Here is a 12,242-nt window from a genome sequence, read left to right as displayed (position 1 = left end):
GTTGAACATATGCACTACAATTATCTTGTTTCATGTTGAAGTTCAAAACTACGTACCGAGTCTAACGGCCAAAGTAGTGACCAGCACACATCGATCGAAAATACTCTTCGCTGAGATCCTCTTCTTTCATCTCCGGGATCGCAGCCAGAACTTTAGCACCTAAGATGAACATGAAATTTGAAAGTATGATGAAACGAGGAGGGGGGACTGGTTAGGCGAAATAAAATAAAAATTATGTTAAGCCTCCCCGCATCGCCCGTTTCCTTTTTTGAGGCGGACTTTTTTTCTTCTTTTTTTTAAAGGAAAGAAAAACAAGCTGCTAAAATTATTTGTTTCGGGGAAAAAAAAAGAGAATGAGATATGAGAGCTGGCGGCCATCATGAAAAATAGCCCGGTCGAACGTCTTGGAAAATGTGCCGGGCGGCCTTTTTGAGAAAAAATGGCCTCCCTCATTTTTTCCAAAAATGCAGGACGCCAAAGATTGTTGTTGTTTTTTTTTCTTGGGGTTGGACTCAAAATACTTACAGGAGATGCGAAGGTTCTGGGAGGGGTTAACCCCCCCCCCCCAATTTTTCTGTTAGTGTAAAAAAAAAAGTGCGCCCCCCCCTCCCCCCCCCCCCTTGAGCGAAATATCGGTCGGCGCGATTTTCAAATTTCGGGGGGGGGGGGCAAAAAGAAATAAATTAGTGTGGCTACTTACGAGCTTCTTCTGGAGAATGAGCAAACCTCCTGCATACATTCCGTACAACATGGAGGCCTCGGTGCAATCCATAATGGTGTATGAAACGACGGTGTATGACCCATCTCTGCAAGGCTACGGCGTCATCAGGGGATGCAGCCTCCTCCGAAAGCACTGGTTGCCATAGAAACGAGATGAAACAAATACACTCGCGATCAAAAAAGTTTCGGCTGGTTAAGACGAGTTACGCATTTAGGGTGTCAAATAGGAAAACAAATGTGGGGGAATTGTCGGGTTTATTAAGGTAGCTGTGCGAAGATTTTAAAAAACTAACTTTATTTTCATTATTGCAAAGGTGAAACTTTGATTGGACAATTTTATCAAAATTCAATGCTTGGAAACATTCGAATTAATGATTATTATAAATTACAAAACGATACAGCCCTGGCATACCCAGGCGCGGATCCAAGATTTCTTAGGGGGGGGGGGGCCATATTTGAAATTATGCGAGTCAAATATTGGTACGTAATGGTGACACCGGCAGTGGCAAAAACTTTTTTTTTTGGGGGGGGGTAGAAAAAAAAAACACTCTTACATGCAGGCCCTGTTGAACGTTTCTCGGCGGGGGTCAAGGGGTATAGGCATTTAATTAATGTCAGATGAGAATATTTTGATACCTTATTAATTTGTTACACTGGCAGGACACAACTTGGTGTGGGGTCAAGGGGGCAGAGCCCCTAGAAGCTCAGGGGTGTTATACATTAAATTACTGTCAGATGAGCATATTTTGATACCTTATTTGTGACACTGGCCGGTCACGGCCCCCCCCCCCCTGGATCCGTCACTGGGCAAAGCACCTGGAGAGCGAACGCTGTTGAGATGCGTGACATCACAGGTTAGGCACGATTTGCACAAACGGACGACATCCCATACAGAATGAACATAATTGCAATTATAATTATAATTTCTCAAATTATAATGGTTAAGTGAATATAAATGTGATGGCATTTCGAACCATTCAAAAGTATTTTTAAGGGATTATTACCTTGTTATTAAAGAGGACATGTTCTAGGGTTAAACTTGTTTAGTGGGTAAATTTTCGAGAAATACTTGGAAAGGGTGATTTTGAACAGTAAATATAACAGGGAGGTGACAAAAAACCTGTGGTCATGCATGTTTACACGCTTTTCAAGCATTGACGCCCCTGGCTGACTTATATACTTACAAGTGTCCAATGCATCTTGCTCTTCAAAATCCTTGGCGCACACCATACTGGTTGCCACAATAGCACAGAGAACAACAGCTACTTTGATCATCATCTTGACTATAGTTTAGCTTGGGAAGCAGCCTGCAATATGTGAAAGGCTATTCTGTTTGGTTATTAAAAAGGAAGAACAAAGGAAACGAGAAGTGGCAGTTATTCCTGTTCTGATTTCTATAGAGTAGCATTTTTCTATTTTCAAACTCTGAAACACCGTCGGTCGGAATTTTTTCCCCACAACTGTAAAACGCTTAAGAAATCGCGTTCTGAATGGTAAAATGCAAATTTTGCATGAATTTAATTTTGAATTAAAAAAAGAGCCTGTCCCGTTCGTATTCTCGCTTTATTGGAAATACTTTAAAAGAATGTGCCAATCTACAGATTTTTCAAACTGACATAAGTATCAAACTTAAGAAAGTTATCAAAAAATCAGTGTAATTCTATTCATATCTCAACACGATTTTCTGAAGATTCGCTTTCACGTGCTATCACATGAAGGTATTTCTTTTCTATTTTGTATTTTTCATCTAATGCAAATTTACTTAGCCTTATGTTTAACAAATAAAATCAAATAATCTTTGGGTTACCAATTTCAGGATTAAACACGTTTAAATTATTTTCACTTATTTGCTATAATTTCTGAATGATGTGATTGAGAAGTAAGCTTGTTTGTATTTTGAATTCGTATGTTTGAACAGGGGCGGCGCAAATTCAATATTTGCCCTGGGTGCCATACAAAAAGAAACTCACGCCGCTGACTGTAGAGACAGATAGATGGGTGATGATAACGGTGTATACGATTGCAAAGACCTTCGCAAAATCAAACTGAAAAGCGATTTCAATAGACTTGTCCAACACCTATTAAAATGTGCAAACATTATAACGATGCATTACGTAATCCGGACTTGATTTGACTCATCCACAGGACCGCATCACCTCTACATAATTGATATCTTCATACACTGAAACACGATTGTAGTCCAAAGACTAATAATATCATCATTATAATATTTAATGGGAAACATAACGAATCAAGCGTAAACATTAGACATGAAAGATATAAATTAATGGTAAATAAACCTATAAGGCATATTTTAGAATATATTATGCATCGTATTGGTGAACAATTAAAATAAAAAATAAAAAAAGTCATATGCCATTTGAACGAAACAAGATTTAGAAATGGGCCAAAATACATATCATCGAAAAATCGGTTCGGAAGAAAAGTTCTGTAATTATAGTCTGCGAAGTAGAAAATAGATGCTTACCAATCTGGTGAGAAGGTTCTGAAGGCAGCTTGTTGCGGGTGAGATCAGCTCCTGAATTGAAGACTCGAACCGATTATGGCTTCCCTTTTATGGAATTATTCCTCGCCACTTTCTTCATCTGAGCCTCTTTGATCATTTTTGTTCGTGTGTAATGATTGATAGGTACGCTGGGGATGGCCAGATGTTTTGATAACTGATAACTTTATTTTGATTATTATTATGAACCTGATTATGGCAGATTTAACGAACCTTCGGAAATCTTAGCGTTAAATTTCGTATCATATGCGAGGGAGCGTAGCGACCGGGGGAGTATGTTAAAATAATTATGCACATACAGAAAGATAGAGTGAGAGACAGAGGCGAGAAGGAGAGAGGGGGAGAGTGAAAGAGCGAGATGAGAGAGAGGAGAAAGAAGAGGAAGAAAAGAGGCAGAGGAGTGAGAAAAATTGAGTACTTTTGAGATTGGAATAATTGAAATTGTATCTTATAATTAAATTAATTTTCCAGCTTATTTCTTTAGAAAGAAGAAAATCAATGTGGATAACGGATGACGAGACATGCACAAATCATAGAATGCAATAATAGATTTTTAGTCAAGACAATAACATTGTAAAAATAAAGGGGCGGCAGAGCCTGTTTTTTTTTTCAAAGTGAGGGGGGGGGGGAGTGCCACCAATAAAAAACGGCACTATTTGAAAGAAAAAAGGCACCTACAAAGGGTAACATCAAAGCGAAATATTTAAATATCCTAAAGCGTAATCATTACATTGTAAGGATGATTTTCAAGATTTACTCTTTACTTGGTCAAAGATATTGCTTCAGCATCATACTCTGCTGTTGTGTGTGATGGTCTAAATATTTCTTTGCGAGCGAGCGAAGCAAGGGACGAAACGTTGTAAGGTTTTTTGAGGTCACATTACGAACGATTAATTTTTATTATTAGACGAACCTATCCAGATGGGGTTTTAAGCACAATCTCATAATGAAATAATAAATAAGACCTTCAATGTGCTTCTTAATGAGATAAACTATAAATGTAAGCGAGCGTAGCGAGCGAGTTTTGGAGGAGATTTGAAGGGGGAAATGCTCTCAGTCGCTTTAAATTAGGGGAAAATGTTGGGTGGCTATGAGAAGTCTCTTGTTTCTGGGAAGATGAGGGATAATAACAACGTCTTGTCATATAACACGTATCGTAAGTATGTCTCAGTCTTTTTAACATGAATGACATTTGGTAATGGAAAATGCATTTGAGTTCAGTTTGAAAAATCAAACGTGGTCTCAAACTATATATTTTTTAACAAAGGTCAATTGATTACCTTGGCTTAGGCAAGGGACGTTTTATAGCTTTAGAAAAGGAACACGGTTGTTTTTCTAAAAGGGGCACACTTTGTTCTTATGAAATGTGGGACATTGTGCCCCCTGACCTTCTCCCGGCTCCACTACCTTTCTTGTAGTAGAAGAAAAAAGTTTCCAGTTATTACACAAAGCTGCTCCGATTATTTAAAACTAGAAGGTTCATGAATTGACTCAGTAGGTTTCAAAACCAGGTCGATGCGGTAGTGCCCTTTGATAAGGCATTATTCCTTACTACCAAATCCCTCGGAGATGATGACTTTAAAGCCGTCGCCCCCTGGTAACGTTAAAACCAACCAACCAACTAGATATGGGACTTTAGATGATCGCAAAAGGGCACAATTTTTAAGCGGCAGTGGGAAATGAAGGTAAAACAAATGATGGGCACTCACATCAAAAGCCAATCACATCAAAAGTAATAAGGAAAACTAATCAGATGTGAAAAGTGACATTTATTAGAAGGGAAAAGGGGCAGTTATTAAAAAGGGAAAATGGGCACTATCAGAAGGGAATAGGACATTTCTCATACCTAAAAGAGGCACTTATCAGAGCTGGAAAGGGGCAGTTCTCTAATGGTAAAATGCACTTATTACAAATGAAAAAGGGCACTTGTCAAAGTAAAGGAGAGAACTTATCAGATCTGGATCGGGGTACTTATCGGAGTTGAAAAGACGATATATAAGAAAGGGGAAGGGACACTTTTAACAAAAAGAAAAGGGGTACTTATCGAAGAGAAAGGGTCAGTTATTGAAACAGAAGATGGGCGCGTGTGAAAGTAAAATATACACTTTTCAGAGGTAAAGAGGGGGTACATCTTACACCTGAAGAGGGGCACTTATAAGAAGGGAAAAGAGACATTGATTAAAGAGAAAAAGGGGCACTTGTCAAAGTAAAAGGGGCATGGTTTAGATTAAAATATCAAATTAATTATGTATACACTTATAACCTTGACAAAATAATGACTATTATTTTTGTTTAAGTTCTCCATTAACAGCGGCGCCAGTTATCCATCATCAAACAACCTGCATACGATCTTTGCTACGGCTTGGCCTCACAAAATGATGAATGCCTATGCGTGCGAAAGTCCTCCCGTCCGGGCCTCCCTTTACAACGGCGCCAGCCATCCATCAACAAACAACCCGCATACGATCTTTAGTCCGACTTGGCCAAACAAAACGATCAATGCCTGTGCGTGCAACTTTGAGAATATATCCGGCTTCACAAACGGGTAGGCTCGGTTGGGGTTTCAAACTTTTCCGCACTTGGATTTCATCAAAGCAATCCATTATTTAATAGAATACTACAATAGGTCCTATTAATACTAATCTGTGTTGGTTATATAGCCTAGCTTTACATTGTTCATTGTAAGCTTCATAAGAAAAAGACAGCTTTAATTTGTAGGTCATGGAATGTATTATGTTTTTAATAGTTTTTATATATCATTTCATTTATTTATGCAGTTCTGAATACATAATAAAAAATAAAAAATACATTGAAAGATGATTTATATGAAGAAATATAAACCTATTTTAAACAGAACTAGGCCCTGTATTTCAAGTTTATGAATTTTTATTGTAATATTATTCCAACTTCAGGTTGAGGCCATTGTTGAGAATTACACACAAGAAAGTTGGTTGGTGAATGTTGGGTAAATTTTCCTGAACATTTTAGACAGTAATCTTATATTTTGAATTCCGGCCTCAAGACCTCTGTTTGTATATAAGGGCTAAGTATAACAAATTACGTATTTATCGTCCCCGCCCGCACCAATTTTTGGTGGCGCTTCAATATTTTTGTTTTTTTCAAAAATTCCTTATTTCTTTTTGTTTTTAAATAGAAATCATAGTTATACTTGAAGTCAGCGTTACATCAGGGCATTTAAAAGAAACAAACTTGTAATTGTCGGTTATAAAAATGTGTGCTTGTAAAATGTAAGTGTGCAGCAGTAAGTAGTTTGAACACCTTGTCTTTTTAGAAAAAGAAAACAGCTGTGGGCTTATATTACAAATGCTTTGGTGCTACTTTATTTATCTAATTTATATGTATTTTTTGTTATAAGAAAGAGGGAAACATCCTACACACAGTTTTATGAGCAGTAATTACAAAAACTAACAGGTGCATTTTAAACTCGCTTTAATATAAAGAAAGTGTTTTTAATTTAATTCGGGTTTGCTTGATACTACATAATACAAATGTGGTTGACCAGTATACGGCTACACACCGCTAAAATGGTCTCATTTCAAAGAAAGGAAAGTTCTTTGCATACAATTCCACTATTAACCAGTGCATTTTGCAACTATTCCTTTTGATACTGCCCCCTTATTCTAATGTACTGCTATTCCATGGCTACAATATGACATCATTTACAAAATGAATAAACACACTTTCTATTGATACTAAACAAAGTGATAATCATTGAGTTTCCAAACTTTAATGAGGGCTTTATATCATGCTGATGTCCCAATGCTATACAGGTTTTAAAGGTAAAGACCAGTATTTGAAACGCCCCAATTTCAAAAAATGAAATGGAAGCTCTTATTACCAAGCATGTGAAAGAATGTGTTTTGACTAATACATGATGATACAAAATTTGCCGGGAAACCGCCTACTAATTTATATATTTGGTAAATTAGTTTATCTATTAGTATGTGAGAGATAAAGGCACGTGTCGCGCACGTGTGCGTTGTCCCATATACATCTTTCTGTGTACAGTGCTTGTAACTTTACGAAGACTGGGCCAAATTTCTTATCATTTTGATGATTCCAGAACCTTGCAGTACACACCAATACTTATATGCTAGATGATCAACCTTTTCTGATCGATTCCACAACGTCTCTTTCACAATGCAATCGCATGACCATATTAAACTGGCCTTTATCTTTAACAAGGTATTATTTGAATAAACTTCATCTAGCTTCTTTTATGTAGTTAAATTTGGCCAAATTGCCACCCCTAATATTCAACCATATGCTTACTTCAAAAAGGTTATTACCACTAGAACACAAGGCACGAAAGGATCCATTTACCTATTTTAAAGGTACTATGTCCCATTTGCAGGCCAAAAAAATGAAAAGGTTAAATTCCAATGGCATTTGAAAGATAATACTAATTTAGAACTTCCATAAAAACAGGTGGGGCTTGAAAATGTCTTCAAGTGGGAAAATAACGACTATTAGTTGTCAAATCGACTTAGGAGCTATAGAGCCAATAAGTAATAGTCTTGATTTTCAGACCATTGTACCGAACGGTCATACGTTTTATGCTGCGCAAAGATTCAATCAGTTTAATTTTGGCCATCACAAGAAGTGGGTCATTGATGTAGATAAATGCTCATGTACCCTTTACTGCTCATTTTATGTATGTTATTACCAAAGAAGAAAAAAGCCAGTCAGTCACTCAATAGTGTCTGACAGTGGAGTCTAGCAAGTAAACGGGTTTCCTTGCATAATTTTAATATTAGGACACTGCTAACGTTTAAATTTCACAGATAGGACATACATGACATACTCATAATTCGTGCAAAGTTCTACAGAATTTGAGGTTGGCTGCAAAAGGGACATCCCAATAAACAAAATCACGTGAAAATCACGTCAATATCAAGGTATCGACTTGAGGAGGGTTACGTTCTTCAAACACCGGACATTTACGTAAATGTGTTAATACGTTTATTGCATTAGGTAACTTGAAACACACGTACACTAAATTACGCAATTGTCACTGCAATATCACCATTATAATAACGTGATTATCCCTACCTTGGAGACCATGGTTTGTAAACCTAATACTCCCGTGTTTGTTTGGTTATGAAATTACATCTTCATACACGAAATTATCGCGTCACAGAAACACGTGAAGCGTTAGTGATAGTTTTAGTCAAAATATCTGCGTGAAATTCACGTGAATATTACGAGGCTGACTTGAGATGAATCATGTTCTTCATTCACGTGAAATTTACGTCGAAGAGGAAGTATGTTACTGTAACCCGCGTTCAACCCAATAAATACGCAAATGTTACACAATAAATGAACCAAAATAATGACGATCTCATCCCGTTTCTGAACATCGTGTCTTGGATCTTCCATAATTACGTCCAGGCGCGCCGGAAGCAGTTTTGGATTAGAGGGGGTTGGGTGGGGGAGGTGCAAACATCCCAGAAGAGAAAGCTAGTTGCAACTGGTCCAATTGATGAACCATTTAATGCCAACTGGTAACCCTGGAAATTGAAATGGGCTAAATGATCCAGTTGATCCAGGCCAGTTATAATTCAACTCGTCTAGCTGAGCCATTAGAACCATTTGGTAAAACTTCCAACCAGTTTAACAGCAACAATACTTCATTACTGGTACGTCTGTATTTCCAATGTAAGGGCATTGGTAATAAGTAGACTTACATAATTGAATTAATCGAAAAAAATTCGTATACTTGTACTTTATTGAAATTATTTTAGTTCACAGTTAATGTTTCCCTTTTTCATGTTTAACTATTTATACGAAGTAGCGAAATGTCCTAATAACTGGTAATTTATATTTGTAGTATTTTCGAAATGAATTTCATATTACTAAATCATCAGTAATTAAGAAATATGCTGTAAATTCAGATAAATTGTTTAAAAAACATAGATCTGCACGCACCCCATATTCAATATGCAAATGAATTGGTGTCAGCTGGGTCAACTCGAAATATGCCAACGCTCAGTCATCAACTGGTGCAACTGGAAATATGCACACTCCAGTTATCAACTGGTGCAATGAAAATATGCCAACAGTCAGTCATCAACTGGTGAAAATAGAAATATGCCAACAGTCACGGGATTATCACCACGGAACTTAAATGGTAACTGTGAAACCATCAAGACACCCAAGAATAACTCATTTTCACACATGGAAAACACGGAATACCCAGCTTATATTAATAATCCGTTTGAGTCACGCGATCATCACCGCGGAACTGCTGGCAACTTTGACTACCATTTAAATAGGTGTTTTAAGACACCTAATCATGACTATTTTTTCACACCTAAAAGTCACGTATGCCCAGCTTAGATTAATAATCCGTTTGAGTCACGAGATCATCACCGCGGAACTTATGGCAACTTTGACTTCCATTTAAATAGGTGTTTTAAGACACCTAATAATGACTAATTTTTCACACCTAAAAGTCACGTATGTCCTGCTTAGATTAATATCCCGTTTGAGTCACGAGATCATCACCGCGGAACTGCTGGCAACTTTGACTACCATTTAAATAGGTGTTTTAAGACACCTAATAATTACTCATTTTTCACACCTAAATATCACGGATTCACAGCTTAGATTATTAATCAGTTTTAACTACGTGATCATCACCAAGAAAGTTATGGTAACTTTGAAACCATTTAAATAGGTGTTTTACGACACCTAATAATGACTCATTTTTCACACCTAAAAGTCACGTATGATCAGCTTAGATCAATAATCCGTTTGAGTCATGAGATCATCACCGCGGAACTTATGGCAACTTTGACTACCATTTAAAAAGGTGTTTTAAAACACTTAATAATTACTAATTTTCACACCTACATATCACGTTTTCACAGCTTAGATTAGTAATCAGCTTGAGCTACGTGATCATAACCAAGAAATTTATGGTAACTTTGAAACCTTTTAAAGAGGTGTGTAAGACACCTCAGAATTACTAGTTGAATACAACCAGAGATTCACGGACAGAACAATAAGACGATTAGCCGGTGTAAGTAACGTGATTATTACCATCAACCTTGGATAACCTATGAAACCAATCAATAAAGGTGCTTACAAGACCAAATAATTACGTATTTATCGCCACCATCGGTTAACTGACAAAAAACTCGTTGCTTGGTCAAGTGGTTATTTGGTCATAAGCACTTGATTTGCAGAGGTAAGTGGAATCACGTTACTCCAGTCGCGTGATAAACTGGTGGTTTTTAGGTTAGATGAAAACGTGAACAGGAGTACCTTTTTTGTTTAAATGAAGGCACGTGTCGATAACGTTTAAATCTAGTTCAAAAGGCACTATACTTTAAAATCACTTAAAATACACTCCCAAAAGAGGTTACTTTTTGGTGTTCTGTTTATTGGGATAGTACCTTTAATATAAGTTTGCAAGACATGTTGAATGTGTAGTCTGGATATCCATGATGTGTGATTAGGGTTAAGGAAATGAAATATTGTGCATTATCCTGGCCCTCCCATTTGTAGGTCCAGATACATGTATTTTGTCCATTATACACTGTAAAAAAAAGTTGGGCAGATTTTACTGGGCAAATCAAAGTTGGGCAAATTTTGTCCAATAATTGGGTTATTTCCTACCAACCATGTAGTTGCCGATGAAATAATTAGGTAATGTTATTGAGCAAATTAAAGTTGGTCCATTTTTGTCCAACTTTTGGGCTATTTTTTCCCAACCCGGTTTTTACTACATGTATTTACCCAAATAAATGTTCAAAATAAGTTGGGCAGATGTAACTGGGCAAACGTAAGTCGGACTAATTCATTCAACAATATGGTTATATTCTTATATTAGAGTTGTCTTGGTCGAGTGGATGTGACACAGGACTGTGGTTCACAGGGTCCGCGGTTCGAGTCCCGCCGCGGCACTAATGTCCTTTTATTTATAACATATATAATATTTTATCCAACTTAATTGCCCAACTAGAGTCGTATATACTACACATTAGTGTGAGAGTTGGGTGAATTTCTCATGTGGTAAATTTGTGCTGGTTAAAATTTGGGTATTTTCTTTTTATCCAACACTGGGTTAATCATGCAAAATCTTAATGGACAAATAATCGCCCTCCTGTTGGGTAAAAAATTGGGCAATTTTTTGCCAGCCCAATACTTTTTAGAGTGTAGCTGTGGATTTCAGTATGCCATTACAATAACAAAAACGGCTTCAGTTTTTCAAATATTTTGGGATCAGACCCCTAAGACTCTAGGGGCCTAAGTGCTCCTCTGCTCCTCCATAGTTTGCAAGCATATACTCTGGTATAACACTTTACCACAAATCCACAATTCCTAAAGCCTTGAGCAGAGCCTAGACCTGTCGGTTTCTTGCTGTGTCAAACTTAAGTACAAAGCGTATTGTAGTCTCATTTTGCAGATACTTTTATACAGACCAACTGAGTAATGTGTGTGCCTTACACACACACACACACACACACACACAATCCATTACTCCCCTTCCTTTTATCCTTTTCCTCTCTGCTCCCCTCTCTCTTCTCTCCATCTTAAATGCCCCTCAATCGCATATTTATTGCTTCCTCCCTGTCACTGTATTTCTCGCTCTCGCTCTCTCTTTCATTCTGTCCCTTTCAGTCTTTAGTAGTCTATTCTGTTATCACTCCTCTTTCTCCTTTTTCCCGCTTTCCTTGCCTCACTTCCCCCCTCTCTCTCTCTCTCTCTCTCTCTCTCACACACACTTTCTCTTTCTTTCGCGCTCTTTTCCCTGCTCTTCCGTGCCCCCTCTCTTCTCTCTCTATCTTTATTCTTCTATTCAACCTTTTCACTTTGTTTTATTTTTGCCCCTCTCCCTTTTTTTCTTCATCGAAGTGTTGTTTTTCGTATTTTCCCTTTATGCCAACATTATTCTATTAATCATACACTACTTATTTTATAGCATATAACAAAATACCCAAAACAAACACGCTAGGTATGTTTTGCAAGA

The 12,242-nt window shown here is 37.3% G+C and overlaps 1 protein-coding gene across 1 annotated transcript; it reads right to left on the bottom strand.

Moving 5' to 3' along the window:
• Positions 1–61: 61 nt before the first annotated feature.
• LOC105438426 (centrocin 2-like) lies at positions 62–3,263 on the bottom strand. The gene is made up of 4 exons (XM_030981492.1): positions 3,209–3,263; positions 1,905–2,049; positions 701–853; positions 62–159 (listed from the first exon to the last, which is right to left on the bottom strand). Exons 2-4 carry the CDS (start codon positions 1,996–1,998, stop codon positions 62–64), a joined length of 345 nt encoding a protein of 114 aa, XP_030837352.1. The 5' UTR covers positions 1,999–2,049; positions 3,209–3,263.
• Between the last annotated feature and the right edge of the window lie 8,979 nt (positions 3,264–12,242).

Source organism: Strongylocentrotus purpuratus, unplaced genomic scaffold (genome assembly GCF_000002235.5).
Source record: "Strongylocentrotus purpuratus isolate Spur 01 unplaced genomic scaffold, Spur_5.0 spur5_scaffold_12, whole genome shotgun sequence".
In the NCBI taxonomy this organism is placed as follows: Eukaryota; Metazoa; Echinodermata; class Echinoidea; order Camarodonta; family Strongylocentrotidae; genus Strongylocentrotus; species Strongylocentrotus purpuratus.
Note: the sequence above shows the minus strand (reverse complement) of the source record. Positions and strands in the feature narration are given on the sequence as shown.